The sequence below is a fragment of the Erpetoichthys calabaricus genome, chromosome 1 (assembly GCF_900747795.2).
Source record: "Erpetoichthys calabaricus chromosome 1, fErpCal1.3, whole genome shotgun sequence".
Taxonomy (NCBI): Eukaryota; Metazoa; Chordata; class Cladistia; order Polypteriformes; family Polypteridae; genus Erpetoichthys; species Erpetoichthys calabaricus.
Window position 1 is genome coordinate 277169175 of NC_041394.2, and position 16917 is coordinate 277186091.

The following is a 16917-nucleotide window of genomic DNA, read 5'->3' on the forward strand; positions in this document are numbered from 1 at the left end:
CATGGTGCAAACCTATTGTGTCACCAATTAATTTAAGCGATGACAGAATCAACTGGATGATCGTGAGTTAACGGAAGGTTACTTCCAGCAAGATGGAGCAAAGTGTCACACATCAGCAAGGAACGTGGCAGAAATTGAGTCCTTCTTTTGCAACAGGGTAATTTCAAAGGGGCTTTGGCCACCATGGTTGCCGGATCTGACACCACCAGACTTCTTCCTTTGGGGTATGCTCAAAGGAAAAGTCTATCAGAACAGGCCTCATACTGTGGAAGATTTGAAGGAAAACATCCAACGTGAAATTGCTGCAGGAACATGGAGCGCCGCGTCGAAATATGTCTAGCAGAAGACAGAAACCACTTCCAGCATTGCATGTAATGCAATCGATTACACATACGTCAAGGTATATGGCGTATTTTTTGGTTCAGATTGCTTCATCCTAACAGGAGTTACAACAGAATATTCGGAGCCTCTTTCAAGTGAATCTCCCTGTATAATTTATGCAACTATAGTTACATTATTTGGAGTCTGCTCCTCTAAATTGCCATCCATGTGGCTGCAGCTCAATATATACTGCATGCAGGCACTGTCAAGAGGTTTAAGTAGAACCAACAATTAGAATGGGTAAGGCACGTGATTTAAGTGACTTTGATTGTAGTATGGTTGCTGGTACTGGATGTGTTGGTTCTAAAATTTTAGGAATAGCTGCTCTTCTGAAATCTTCAAACACTTACAAGTAATAATTTCCCGCAATAAAACCCTTCATTATTAAAATACTAAGGACACAAATTCATGTCGTGTCTCTTAAGAATTGACTCAGAGAGCCAAAAACTTTAAATGATTAGTGATTCGCCCTTCATATTAGCAAATGTAGTAAGTAAATGCACTAATGTATATTAGTTAATGTATTTTTCTTTACAGATTAGCCTTTTTGAACATGCTTAGATGTAAATGTAATTCGTTTTAATATTTATCTACAGGCAGTATTTCTCATTATTCAGGTAAAGAAAAAAAAACAGGAAAAATACCTTCCAAGGCATTATGGCCTTCTGCAACGGCATCAGACTTGCCATGTAGCGTTCCTAAAAATTGACAAATATAGATTTAACAAAAAAGTCCAATAATAAATATCATGACTGCATTAAAAACAGATCACTAATAAAGCACATACTGTACAAAAGCCTTTCACTGTGTAATTATGGTGATTTCAAATCTTTTTATATCTATTTATGATTACCTCTGTATTTCAAAGTGAAAGCAATATTACTGTTTTGTGGTATTTAAACTTAAAAGAGAATATTGTAAGACTAAGCACAAACTAAAGTAACAGTTTAGGAAAACTAAACTAGAGGAAACCTAAATTAACTGTCCATTATGAAATAATGAAAGCTTAAATAACTAAATACAACATAGCAGTATGACTTTCCAGACAGTCCTGCTAATCTAAAATTCTAAATGATGTGGAATACCCAATCCATTTTTCAACTATTGATCATCTTTTAAAGCCAGCTACAGTGATGGAATGGCTTCTATGAAAAAAGAGAGGATTTACAGCATTTAAAAAAAAATCAAACATTATTAGATGGAATATAATACATCTCTCAAAGGCAAAATATACTGAATCTCTGCATGTTTGCCCGTGTCCTTAACCTAATCCCAACAAGCTTTTTCATAGATTTTTCCGATGTGCGAATTGATAGTGTATTAGAAATAGTTGACTGTTCATTAGACACTGGCACACTCCTAGATCTTTTAAAGACTGCAGTAGTTAAACCACTCCTAAAGAAAAAATGATCTTGACTCTTCTGCCTTTGATACATTTAGACCTACTACTAACCTGCCTTTAAGTAGATAGTTTTTCAACAGGTAAATGATTAATTGAATAAAAGTATTCTTGATAAGTTTCAGTCAAGTTTTAGACCAAATTGTAGTGCAGAAACTGCACTGGTTAAAGTGATTTGCATGTTAATGCGGACACACAACATACCTGTTCTTGTTCTCTTAGACTTGAGCACAGCATTTGACACCACAGTCCACAGCATTCTTATAAATCACCATAGACAATGGATAGGTCTCTCTGGTAATGTCTTAAACTTGTTTCAGTTTTATATAACAGGTAGATCATTCTTTGTAAACTGTTGAGATTGCATGTCAGAGGTCCATGATATTGTATATTGACTGCCATAAGGATCTATTCTGGGCCTGCTACTTTTGTCAATATACATGCTCCTATTAGGCCAGATTATTACAAAAATGTAAGGTGAACTGCCACATTTATGCAGATGACACACAGTGTCACTTATGTATAGCACCTGATGACCCTGAGGCTTTGTACCCTTTGATAAAATGATTTAATAGCCATTACATTATGGATGAGTATTAATTTCCTCAAGCTAAACAGGGAAAAATGATATTTTAGATATTGTAAGAAATGAAAACCTCAATCAGCTGGTTTTAAAAATCAAGACAAAAGTAAGTATGAATCTAAATTTCAAATTGCATATTAACTATACTATTAAGACTGATTTTTTTATTTAATAAATATTGCAAATTAATTTGTCAAAACAAATTAACAAATTAATTTATGCTTTTATTTTAGCTGAATATATTACTGTAATGCACTCCTACCAGGACTGCCTAAGAAAAAAATCAATCGGTTCCAGTTAGTTCAGAATGCAGTAGAATAAAATCTGAGCACATCTCACCAATCTTAGCATCGTTGCATTGGTTACCTGTGTCCTTTAGAACTGAGTTTAAAATACTTTTTTAATTGTATATAAAGCCCTGAATAATCATGCCCTTCCTTATATTCTTAAGTACCTGTGTACCTGTCTCTGGATTATACTAGCTATAGTCTTAGATCCTCACATACTGGTCTGCCTATTATTCCAAGAGATAAACATAAAAGAAAAGGTGAGGCAACCTTTTGCTGTTATGCACCGAAAATCTGGAATACTTTATCAACAAAGATACACCAGGCTAATACTATAGGAGATTTAAAAAATACTAAAATCCCTGGCTTTTTCATAATTGCTTTTTTACATTAGTTCCAATGGACTATAATATGTAAAGCATATGTTACATACTTTTTAGATTTGCAATCATTGGTAATCTCTACTAATACCAGTTTTCTACAATTGTACTGTATCTGCACCACTGTCATCTGATTGAGGTACTCCTAGTGGGAGCTGGCCTGTTTTTTTGGCCATGGAATCCCTGTAGGCTTTTACTTCAGCATCTTGCTGGCTGGAAGTTTTATACTTAAAAAAACTAGGGGTCTTTGCCCCCTGCTTGCTTTGCTCACCCACTCCCCTATAAGGGGGCACGCTACGTGCCAGCCACTTCACATTTCTGCCACTCACGTTGTGAAGAGGGGGGCTGAACGCACGCTAAGGAGATGTGGTTGCTCCTTCGAAACCCCCTCTTAAATGGTGATACAATGGGAAACAAATACATTTTTTTTACCTCCTCTTTGCTTGATCAGCTGCAGGATTGCTGCTGTTGCCATCCTGTGTGATCTGCATGTCACCCAGAGCTTCGAACACTTAAAAGCCTGTACAGTAGCTGTCCTTTTGTCTCACTGCCTTGTCTCGTAGGACGTTAAAGTGTCTCTGAGAAAGTCTCGTCTTGTCTCCTTCCAAGCCTTCCAAGATTTTTATTATAATGGATGAGCAATTTAATTGAAACTTTCCCAAACAATATTATGTAAGGTATTTATTTATTATTTTTGTGATTCATTTTGAATATATAGTTATTTATTCTTTGAACTTGTAAAATCTATTTTCTTTAAGCTGTTCTAAAATACTTTGAACTATAGGTTTTGCATGAAAATGTGCTATACAAATAAGTGTTGTGTTTATTAGAAACACAAAACAAAATAGCATTGTTAAAATATCACTAAGATGCAAGGACAGCAATCAGTTTTAAACTATTGGTTTTAGTGAAACATCTGGGTACTCCAGCTACGTAAGATATGTTTTAGAATAATGTGTGCTGTAAATCAAAGTTCATTGTCTTTACTGCATTGCACTGTTGTAAGAGTCTGTTGGCTGTGTTTCTCTATTCCCTGTGGAGGATTACAGAGGATTACTACAGTTTGCCTTTTGTTGTCATAGCACAACCTTGAACTACAGTCAACTATTAAAAAAAGATAAACAAAGAAAATTGTTGTAACTAAAAAAAGCTAATGAGCAGTGAGAATACGAGAATGGCTAAAGTTAACAAAACAGCTGACTGACTCAGATGGGCAGCACTGGCAGTCCAGACATTAGATTTGTATATTTTTCCCCAGACCTGGAAAAAATGACTTTTTGAGTATAGATCTGAACTTAAATGGATAGAAAAAGTGACTTATTATGGACTAGAAACAAATGTAATCTCAGAATTTTAGTGTCCACAGTCAGTCCAGGATGATAAGATTGTTAAAATAGACAGACACATGCATTGTTAATGATTTCTATAGACACTAAATAGAATCTTTAAATTGTGTAACACTGAGATATTTTTGTATACTATAGGTAAGATATTACTAATGCTACATCATTATATTTTTAACAAAATAGCAATGTCTCATATCTCCACTTGTACACTGACACCACTGCTGTCAGAGGAGTTAAGTCCCTACCAATGGTATGATGAAACTCTGTGTTAACTCCAGCAAATGTCTTCTTAAAATGGCACTCTGTACTTCTGATGGTCTTTTCCTCTGAATTCCCTACAAAGCATTTAAAGAATAACATAAAAAATGAGAAGCTTTTCGTCAGTAATCCAGTCTCACATTTTCAGTTAAAAACAAAATAAACCCAAACACTTGCAAACAGAATTAAAAATAGTGTCTGTCTTGCTTTTAATCAAAATACCAATAAATTAAGAGACTAAAGAGCAGACAGTACATGTTCAGTTCTACAGAAAAACTAAAAGAGTTCCTATTGTAGGCACCTCTGTAAAAAGAATACATTTATGAAGTGGCTATAGATGGTTTTCACTATATGAAGGTAGTAAATAAAGTACAGAAGATGTCTAATTCTCTTGAACATACTTTTATTCATGCAGGTTATTTCAAAAAAGCATATTATTACCAAAGAAAAAAGACAACCCCTACTTAATTGAAAATACCTGAATTAGAAAAATATGTATAACATTCTCAATTATTTGAGCAAATCAAAAGCATTTAAAATGGAGACAATCATCCCGAGTACTTATGGAAAGTGGGAAACCTACAGGTGAATGTTGGCCTTAGAGAAAGAAACACAATTAGCATCTAGCAGGGTAGACATCCTGTATCCTATCCAAGAGAATAAGATCCACGAAAACAAGTCTGTATGGCATCAAACAAGTCCAAGCTGTTATCAAACCAAGAATAGGACCTAAGTTAAAGCTGCAAAAGATCAGCAATAGCAAGCCAGTTATTCCTCGAATAGGTCAATTCAGCAAGAAGGAGATTTGAATTCTCACCACCTATTTATCCATCAGTTTTCTAACCCACTAATTAAGGCCTGGGCTGCAGGGAGCTGGAGTTTATCCCAGAAAGTTGGGGCACAAGACAGGTATCAGCCTGAGACATAGTGAAATTCTATTGCAATGCACACCCACAAAAGGCAATTTAGATATGACAATTAACCTAACCTGCATGTGGGACGTAAGCCAGAGACCTAGAGAAAATATACACCTACACTGTACAATGGGCAGGCCCAGGATTTGAATCCAGCACCCTGGGATATGAGGCGGCAGCATGAACACACAGTGCTGCCGTGCTGCCCAAGTCACAATTATAATCGAGTCAAAAAACAAATATGGAAGAGCAACCAAACAAACAATCTGATATAAAAAATTAGATTTTAAACCTAGTGTAAAGGCATAAAGCATGTGTCAGCATGCCCTCTCAGCACTGTAAATCTACCTTCCTTTATTTCATGAGAAAGAAAGGCAAGTTTACTCACGTGTAAATAAGTTGCTTCAGCCTTACATGAAACTCCCCAAAACAGATAAAAACGGAGTATGTGTCTGTAGGTTTTTTTTTTAATGCCATAAATCTTTTTTCAAAAATTTATTTTTACTATGCAAGCTTTCTTCAGTCTTTAAATACAGTACCTGTTCCATGAATCAACTCAAAGTCAGGAAGGAGTGTGAAGATTGTGATGAAAGATTGATTCAAGCTGGAAGAAAGTCCTTTAAAGATGAATGAACTTGCCCTGCTTATCAGCTTTGCAAAGTCTCGTATCAGTTGTACAGCTGAACACACAGGGTATGCAACTCTACACAACATGTGGTCTCTCACTCTGACAAAAACAGACATTGAGCACCTCAAAACCATCTACCATATGATATTATGCATCTTATTTTTGACATGCATATTAAAAATGCAGTTGGTAAAAGATTGTAGGCATGTGTGCCAAGAATCTGCAACCATTCACAGGGTCACAAGTCTAGGTTTTGCTGAGCAGTGTACAAAGTGTACAGGTACACACACATAATAAAAAAGTATGCAAGAAATTTATATTAAAAGAACAATTATAATACATAAAGATAATTGGTAATTTAAGCTTTCTTTACCATAACAGAGTCTGGCCTGTGAGGTTCAGTTGTCATACCCCAAATTCAGTTCTTAGCTATACTAAGAACAAATATTGTATCTGTCTTTCTTATTGGCTTCAAAAAAACAAATGTAGCAGGTTATAACAAGTAAGCCCGCGATTCACTAGCGAATCGGAAATCCTAGAATGGCAATCAGTTTCTGTTCCGTCCGATATGTGGATGGATGACATATCATGGAGGGCGGGTGCGTCTGGGGAAATGTCATTTAATCCAATAAGCATATCTGTACCAAATTTGGTTTCATTTTGTGGAGACGTGAGTCTGTTGCCTTCGCTGACACCAACTGCTTGAACAGGTTGTGGTGTTTGGGGGCCACCTACTGACTCTGGGAAGCCGCTGCGTCGGACTGTGGGGCGAGCGCCACAGCGCAATTTGCGCCTTGGTGGGAAGCCGCTGCATGAAGACATATCATGGAGGGTATATGCGGTGGTGTGGGCGGTCCCGTCTGGGCGGCTGTACAACCTGGCGTGCACGCTTTACCTCAGGTGTAGTTCACAGGTCGTAGTCTTGTTTCTGTGTTTTCTTTGGTTTGAGCCGTGACTCCTTTCGCAAGTGCGTTGTTGGCTTGCGCGGCAGGCGCCACAGCGTTTTGGGACGCCGCTGCGTTTGACTCTGAACTCTGGGGCGGGCGCCAAACTGAATGACCGTTATGTGATCTACATTACTGGCACAGTGGATTAGAGCGAGTGTAGTTTACAGGTGGCGGGCTCGTTGCAGTGCGCGTGACATCCGATTTACAACCTTCTCGTTTCTGTATTTTCTGTGCAGTGCAGCAGTGCGCGTGCGCCTCGATGTGCCCAGCGCCCTGCGTCCATATCCGGTTTACAACCTTCAGTTAGTAAGATGGATCTGAGACTGATCTTAGAAGGTGAAAGCCCATGAAGTGAAATATTTCTTTGCAATAATCTGAAAAAAAATCTCATAAAAATGGAAATAGCTCTAGTTAACTGAAAACAATCCAAACTTTCAGCAAATGGACAAAAGTCAGAACAAGTATAACTCAGTATAATATGGTTAGAATCACATAATCACATAATAGAATCATAATTTTTATGTGAATAACTATATTGCTGTGAATGAGTTTTTTTTTTCCCCCAAAAGTCTACAAGAAGGTACAAGCTTATATTTAACAAATGCCATGCAAGTTAATACATGTAAGGAAATCTTAGACGAGCTTTAAATTTACTATAATGGGTGTGCAGTTTAACATGGCCCCTTCCTTTACTGCATAAGCCAAATAAATAATTTCCTTCAACAAGACCATACATGGCAATAACTTCAGAAATCACATATATGTAACACCATTACAAAAAGCAATATATTACATTAGAGAAGAAAGACTGACTTTTAATTTCTGAACAAAACAGAATTCTATATATCTGATTTCATTAGCTTTTAAAAATGCTATTTTTTTCAAGCCACTTATTTATTTTGTAAGTTCAAGAACAGGATTAGACTTTTGCTTACTTTTAAAAGCCTTTTGATTAGTGCCTTATCCTTGTGAAGGTAGGTTTTGTAAGAGGTATACACACCTGAGGGAAATAATTACATATAATTTAATCAATTCACCAACAAAACTTTCATTTTCATATTGAAAGACACCAAAGAAGACTTGATTTTTTTTTTTTTTTGTAATCACAGTTAGGAAACGAGTCATGTATCTTGTAAACAACACATTTCTGAAGTCTCTTTAGGATTTCCAAATGCCTTGCTTATCCAAAACTGCTTGTTAAACTTGCATTAAAAAGAGCAGGCTACACCATCAGATCCTGTACTTCTGTACCTGATAGCAGGTTTTAGTTTTTAATTTTATTTTGTATTTTTTATTTAGTAATAGTTTTTAGACATTTTTCTAATTGTAGATTTTCAGCAATTAACTTTTAGTTTTTGTCACACCAAAAATGTCCATAAGGACATAGTTTTGCAGGCGTATATTTTTTTATAATTGTTAAATTGTATATCATTCATGTTGTACCTATCAACTTACTACATACAATTTTACTGTCTGTGATGAAACTGTTTTTCTTATGATGATGTGTCAGTTCAAGGCTTCCAGTATAATCAAAAAATGCTAGAATCAATTAGCAAGAGAGCTCTGATGTCATGTTTTACTTTGGCCTGCAACAAGTTTAAGCAAATGGTTATTCAATTCCAAAAATACTTTCATTGTATTTTTGAGAGTCTCAATGTGAGCAGTAAGATCACCTCAAACATATCATTTTATATAAAGTCAAAGGAATACAATAGAAATAAAAGCAAAGATGACATTAATAACACAGGACAATTAATATCAAATATCTTTATATATAATACGCTACCGTGGCTGTTCATTTGTCTGTCCAGGATTTTAAATCACTTGTAGCTTGCAAAACATTTGACCTATTGACCTGAAATTTGGTACACATACACTATGTGATATCTACTATCTGCTTCGGGGCCATGATTGACCTCCAAGGTTATTCCTCTTCTTATTTTTATTTTATTTTATTGTAAAATCAACTCTCAGCAGCGGCCAGCAGGGCAGCCGTGCGACACATTTGTATGGGCACCGTTCTCATCCCTACCACCTTCGCCATCACTTCCCCTACCTCTTCATATCATTCTTGAGGCAAATTGAAGACTTAAGTGCCAGCTTGAAATATTAAAGAAAACATACTAAGTAATTGCAACACAAACACTGAGTTAATCAGTTTTAATGCGAAAAGATGCTGACGAAAGAAGAGAAAGAAGCAGGCCACTAAGGTGGAGAAAGCAAGCGCATCAACCTCTGAGCAAACGAATGCTAAACGTACAGAGAAAGAGAATGAAAACTATTAATGTTCAAGTCAAGTGGATTTCCAGTGCGCCATCACTGGTTAATAAATATTTGAAAGTCAAAGTTCTGAATTAGTTTAAGCAACAAGCAGGAAAAATAAGAAACCGTTTACATTTACATGTAGGGATATACAGTAAATGTAGTTGTTACAATCACCCATAGTGATGAAGAACAATGACTAGGGTAAGAACGGCTTTTGTTATCAGTTTTACAGCCAAGTGCAAAAATCAAATGTCTCTTTTGGATGTATGCCACAAATTACTAGATAGAACATGCATCCAGCTGATGAGCTGATCAGGGTATCTTTGACACATACAATAAACTGCAAGGGAAAGTTTAAAGGCATGAACAAAAGTGGATTTTTCCATCAGACTTTATCATTTTCTATAAGCCTCCGTCAGGGCACAGACTAGTAATGAAATGTACATGTGCCATGCTGACTCTAGAGGGAGAGGGTTACTGAGCTGCTTTGTCTTTTATTTTGGAATGGAATTCATATTTATTTTACAATAATATATCTTAAAGTTTGTAGGCTAATGTTCATATCTCTAAATACTGTAATATGATTCTACATTTCACAATACATTAATAAAGTTCTTAAACTCTCTGTGTATGCTCTTATTTAAAGGAATTTTAACTCTTAAATTATTTAAAAACAGAAAAACAAAAACTTTTTTAGAGTTTTTTTTAAGTTTCTAACTATTACAGACTTAGATACTAAAGATTCTTCCATTTGACTTAATTTATAACTTTAACTTTTTTTACTACTTATGAAAGCACTACACTTTAATTTGAAAATATGCTTTAAAAATAGATATTGTTTTTCTTAAAATCACTCACCCGGTTTTGTGTCCAAAGTCTTCAGCTTTGCTAGCTTCTTCACTTTTACTTGCTTTGGCAAATCACCTTTAAATTTAAATTGGACAATTTTTATCACATGAACTTGGCATGTCATCCTTATGTTATAAGACATAACTGCTGAGATAAAAGTTTACACTAGGGCTGTTCAGCAGAGGACTGGAAAGGCCACCGATTCTTAATCTTAGTCTCATTTTGTTTTTTATTGAGGTTGTGTATCTGACTTCGGATGGAGGAAATTAGAATGTTTTCCTAAGATATTTTGATAATTTAAATTCAAGAATTTAGTTCAGAGAATGGTATTCTATTTAATACCATTTTAAATAAAATGCTAATTAAAATGGTAATTTCCATTGAATGGACTGATAGATGATCATTAACTGCCACAAATGAGCCTAGCCTTTGTAAACTGCTTTCTGTCAATTGACAACTAAAGGCCCTGACACATTTTATGACTTTTCCAGCATTTTTCAGTTGTAGCCTTCTCTTACATAATCTTAAGTGTGTCACAGGCAGTTGGTGACACGTTCCTGTGAAGCTGATCACCTAATGTGACATGCCCAATGACTCAGTCCAGCTAGTCTGTGACACACTCCAAAGAAAATCAAGCAGGTTTGATGCTCATCTGGTTAAATGATGATATGTAGTTCAGGTGGCACACAGACTTGTAGGTACTTAAATGTCTCTAGTTAAGGCATCATTGGTGCTCAGCTTTCAGCCACACAAAATGGCTGCTGAGCTGTGCTCTTCATTGTGTTCTTTTCATCATCACAGGTTAGCAAGAGAGATGCTTCTTTCAGATGTTGGTTAGTAAGAGAGAGATACTTCTACATCATCACAGGTTAGCAAGAGAGAGATTGTGAGGTTAAACACATACATTTATAGATCTTCTGTCCAACCCCGAGAGCCAATAGGACATCATGGTACTTAAAGGCCTCTGAGACAAGCCAATTCCAAACAGCCATACCTCAGACCAATGGGGGAATAGAACATCTTAATACCTGCCACCCCCAAGACCATATGTCTTTAAGTCTTTCTTGCGGGGTAGAAATGAATTAAGCAAAGAAACACTAACCAAACCGGTTTAAGGCACATCTTCCCCCAAATCCTGTGGTAAAATTCAAAGAGGCTCAGTCGTAAAAGGGGGGGCAAACATGAATGCCTCTCACCAAAGTAACACTAAATTACATTGCTTTGCCTAAAAATCAAATACATACAAAATATTCATCAAGTTATATGTAAAATCTCACATCACAACAACTATACCTAATTGCCTGAGGTTATAAATGTAGAAGAGAAGGTGGGGAGAAGTTATATGGTAGAATACCTTATGAACAGTGATATGTCTGTGAGATTTGAGGCATTCTGACAAAGGCTACATATTAATAACTAGACAATGAGCCTGTTTCGACAACATAAGATGAAACGGGCACGAGTGCAATAGTAATAAGTATAAGCACCACAAACCTGATATAGGTGTATTGAATGAATGCGTAATTAGGCCTGGAGCTGTAGTCGAAATCGCCTTTCAGGCCTCTAGAGCTTTAATCGAAGTCGCCTTTCTCTTTGCTTTTTTGTGGCCGTAAATCCGCCACGTGCCGCGATGCTGGTCGAAGTCGCCTTTCTCTTTGAATTTTCGCGGCCGGAAATCCACCGCCTGCCGCAATGTTGGCCTCGTAAGGTTTTTCGGGCAGCTGTGCAGAAAGCGACTGCACATTCGGCTTCAGACAGATGTGAGTGAGTGAGTAGACTGGCGAATTATATATAAGATACAAAAGTGGAAAGTAGAGTCATATACAACTCTACCAAGACAAAACAAGCGAAAAGAATACTCTTCCTTCCTTGCTGCTTTCAAAGTTTTACTTTATTGGTTATTTCTCCTCCCTTTTTTTGGGTGGAGTTTGAATTTTGTTTTTTGTTAAGTTTGATTTGATTGTTTGGATTATTATTTGCTTTTAATTAAAATCCATAAAGGGCAGCACAGTGGCGCAGTGGTAGTGCTGCTGCCTCACAGTAAGGAGACCTGGGTTTGCTTCCCAGGTCCTCCCTGCGTGGAGTTTGCATGTTCTCCCCATGTCTGCATGGGTTTCCTCCGGGTGCTCCGGTTTCCTCTCACAGTCCAAAGATATGCAGGTTAGGTGCATTGGCAATCATAAATTGTCCTTTGTGTGCGGGTGTGTGTGTGTGTGTGTGTGTGCCCTGCGGTGGGCTGACACCCTGCCCGGGGATTTGTTCCTGCCTTGCACCCTGTGTTGGCTTGGATTGGCTCCAGCAGACCCCCGTGACCCTGTATTCGGATTCAGCGGGTTAGAAAATGGATGGATGGATGGATGGATTTTTAAAGTAACAGTCTTGATCCAATGTATACTTTTTAAAGTAACAAGTCTCAGTCCACTGTGTCTTGATCCTTTCTCCTTTTGCTTAAAGTGAAAAGGTTAAACTCATTTTATCTTTCCTAATAACTCATCCCTTGCAGTCCTGGAATCAACCTAGTTGCTCTTCTCTGCACATTTTCTAGTGCTGCTATGTCTTTTTTATAGCCCAGAGATCAAAACTGCAACACAGTACTCCAGATGAGGTCTCAAGAGTGCATTATAAAGCTTGAGCATAACCTTCTTTGCCTGCCAATTAGGCTAACTTATATAACTTTGAGATCTGGGAGGAAAACTGGAATATCCAGTGAAAAATTCAAGTAGACCAAGAACGACGGTACAAACTCCTCACTGACAGTAACTCTATTGGGATTTGAATCTAGGTCTACGGAGCACTGAGGCAGCAGTACCAATGCTTATGCAACCATTCTAAACAATATACCCTTGTTTTAAATAATTACTCAATACAGAAACAAATGTGTGGTCCAACACTTACCAGACATTTTTAACTCTCCAATACGGATAATATGGGGCCAATACTGGAACGTTTTTATAAAAAAAGGGTTTGTTACCCCTAATATAACATTTGGCCTGGTTAGAAGGAAAAAAAAGAACAAAAACCTTTTATAATTACACATGGAAAAAGTAAAGATTCATATTTTAGCCAAACTGTTTTAAAACATGACTGTTTGCACTGTTTTTACATGGTTAAGTGTTAGACTAATGTAATTTGAATTTAGCATTTGAATAGCAGAGCAATGTAAAGAAACTAATTGCAAAACCAGTTAGCTAATTTTCTACTTCAAGTCTATTGACATTTAAGTGAAATACTCACGGTGCTTGTGTTCGGGTTGTATACTCTTTGAACTCGCTATCATGAATTGTAAAATAAGGTCGATAATCACAGCAGTATTTTAAAGGTGCAATACAGCTGTAAACATACAAAACAGAAACATTAGAAAAAACAAATCTACCTTTGTTGGAACAAATCAATATCTGCAGCATAGACCCAGCACATGAAGCATTTACTACACCTTTTTATTTTGGCTAGCAACTCATATTTTTGTATTTTAATAATATTTTATATTTTTACTAATCAACACAGAGTAAGAATTTATCAGGTTTATTCCTACATAAATATCCACTACACTCTTGCTTGTTTGGTGTTGTTTTTGTTACTAGACTATTCTGCTTCTACTCTGATTTCTGAAACCAAGAAAACAAATTTAACTACTAAAGGTCAAGCAAATATCAAATTTTAGCTTTATAACTTTATATACAATTATTAACTGAATTATTCAAGTACCATGAATATGCAGAGAAGGTGAATGATAACAAAAAACATTTTATACAAAAGTCATTTAAAAAATCATACATGTATGTTGTATTGAGGTGTCTGGCTAGCAATGAGAAAAAGTGTTAGACTTAGGTTTAGGATTGGCAGTCAACATCTAAGACAACTATACACTGGACAAAGGAATGTTCCTCTTCAGACTAGTTTGGGCAGAAATGGGAAGACAGTGGGTGATACACCCTACATGAGTTGGGCACAGCAACAGACAGGTTTGGTTATAGTGCTAAAAGCAATTACTCATTGGTGGGCACTTGCGTTTTCAACCTGGATATCACAGTTTCCCAGGTAACTCTAGCATTCTGCAGAGTGCCCTGACCCCAGAAACGATTTCCAGGAATGTTCCTGAAAATTGCTCCTGGTTGAGGTTTAAATGGTCTGAAGTCAGGAAGTGAGCTGAGCAAGGGTGTGCCAGAGAACAGTGAGTGGGCTAGCTGGGAATGTCCAGCACATGCTCAAGTGGGCAATAAGACAAGTTATCGTACTCAATAGTAATGATAGATTAAGTAGCAGTATTGTAGCATGATTTTGTTTCCGTTTACTTACTTTGTTTATTTTTGTTTTCTGTTCATAGATAAAAATGTTTTCATTGTACTGTATTATAAACTCTTTCTGGCCTTTTATATTGAGTTGGAGTGACTTAAAGGAAGTTCTTGTGTTATAATGCTTAAGATTTGATGCTAGGTCTCCATTTCTTATTTAAATCACTCATTAATGAGTCATTGATTAGTCAGTTAAAACATTTTAAAAAATCATGTTATGCTAATGCCTTATATTTGGTATCTAAATTGCAAAAGTATGTTACTGTACTGTGCAACATTGAGGAAGTCACTTAGTCAAACTGAGTGCCAATTATGCAGATGTTTAATTAACTCTTTTATGAGCCTAACCTTTTTAAGTAATTTGGAAATCTACACAACTGCTTGAGATAAATAATTAAATGAAAATATCATACCTCGTAAGTGCAAGAACAGTTTCTGATGAGATGGTCGGAGAGGGGGCCATAATAACAATTGGTTCTCCGAGCAGCATCAGTTCCCACAGCATTTGAATGTGAATTAATAATGACTGGAAACATCTTATGATTGAAAAAAGTTAGTAAAAAATCATATTAGAAAATATAATTTGCCAGCAAGCTTAATCAGGTGCCATGATATTTAATATAACATCAATCCAGTATTACATGTAATGTAATATGTGATAATAGGTTATTCATCCTCACATTGTTAAGCCAGGTACACAGTTTATTGTCATAGAAAACCAGTGGCTATCACCAAAGCACAGAGTACAAGGTATGAAAAAGTAAAACATAGTACCATAATATAAACTAACATTGTCACACTTAATCCAATTCAGGTTTGTAGGAGCCAAGGCCCTACCTATCTCAGCAACACAGAGCAGAAAGCAGGAACCAGCCACTGGAAGGGGCACCAGTTCATTGCAAACACCCACACAGAGCCAGATGACAACTGGTAATTCATCTACCAAGCATACCTTTTCGGATGTGGGAGGTAAAGAAGAGTACCCAGAGAAAAAATCATGGAAACACATGAAGAATGTTGAAATGCCACACAGACACCATCTGGCAGTGTTTTCAGACTGAGTATGAGTTAAATTTAGATGATTGCATTACACACCATATTTACATTACATAAACATTCTGTTATGATTTTACTGCAATTAATAATTAAAGACACATACTTTCTAAAACTCAATAGTGAGACAATATGCATGCTGCAATGTTCTACTAACTTCTACATCTATGAATATTTTATGCTGTAGTCAAAGACTACATAAATTGCGTTCAGTATAAACATGTTATGTTTTATAGATCTTATATGTATAAATATGTATGAAGTTTCATAAGTGCAGCATTTGTTGTTCATGTATAGCAGGGAATGTGCTATAAAAACAGGGTGTGAGACTGCATGTTCAAGTATCACTGCATGCTTAATGCATAACATTATAATTACTATGTTTTAGATGTAAACAACACACCTTGTGCTATAATGCATTATGTTACTGAGTGACAGGTCAAGCTGGTAGGACTGGTTCCTTCAAAGTAATGTAAGACAAAAAAATAGTCAAAAGCACAGGAAATGCGTTATAGCCTAGAAAAGTGTGGTAACTAATAGCTGGTCTAAAAATGGGGGTGGTTGAACAATTAGAAGGCAACCCATCCCATTACTGTGCTCAGGGAATGGTGGATGAATTGCAGTTGACTCACGCCGTCTCTAAACACTGTAAGCAGAGTGCTTCCTGGTGAAATCAGCTGATCTGTCTTTGCATCAACTACTACCTTTTCTGCACAGTATCACTGGTACACTAGTGTTTTGCTGTGGACTCACACCACAAAGCATTTCTGATTGCAGATTTATACTGTGATGACCTGCTGGTGGTCAGCCACAAACCCAGAATGTTTATCTCAGGAATGGTCTCCTTTACAGCATGAGCTAATAGGAGACTCCCTAGTCTTGACCATGCAGAGACTGCTTCTGAACACTGGAAGCAAAGTGGTTCCTGGGCTCTCTCTCTCTCTCTGAGCCCTGACCTTTTCTGCAGAACACCACCACAAAACCCTACCCATCCACATATCTGTCTCCCAATTACAACACAGTTATGGCAATGGCCTATGGGGCTGCTTTGCACTTTAGTAATGCACAGGTGACTCATTCTTACCCACTACCAAGGTGCACTTGTTCCAGTGTGCAGTTCTGTGCATATCTGTTAGACTTGGTCCTTCCCTCTGTTCACTAATAGACACAGAATAAATGTCCATAGGCATGGAATTTGCCAAACTGGGAGTGAACAGCTCCTTACTTTTGTCCTGTCTAGTTTTTAAGCAGGATGCAATTCTACACATTTTTAATTATTTGTCCCAGTTCTTTTCTAAGCAAGAAATTTAATAAACTGATGGGAAAAATTGTGGA

General features: G+C 36.7%; 1 protein-coding gene across 1 annotated transcript in view; it reads right to left on the reverse strand.

Annotated features, from left to right (window-relative positions):
• The window catches only part of dennd6b (DENN/MADD domain containing 6B), a 59064-nt gene that overhangs the window by 11264 nt on the left and 30883 nt on the right, over nucleotides 1–16917 (reverse strand). The window contains 7 exon segments of the mRNA XM_051935231.1: nucleotides 1026–1079; nucleotides 4622–4711; nucleotides 8059–8123; nucleotides 10247–10312; nucleotides 13133–13227; nucleotides 13472–13567; nucleotides 14943–15065. Of these exon segments, the coding sequence (XP_051791191.1) occupies nucleotides 1026–1079; nucleotides 4622–4711; nucleotides 8059–8123; nucleotides 10247–10312; nucleotides 13133–13227; nucleotides 13472–13567; nucleotides 14943–15065 (589 nt within the window).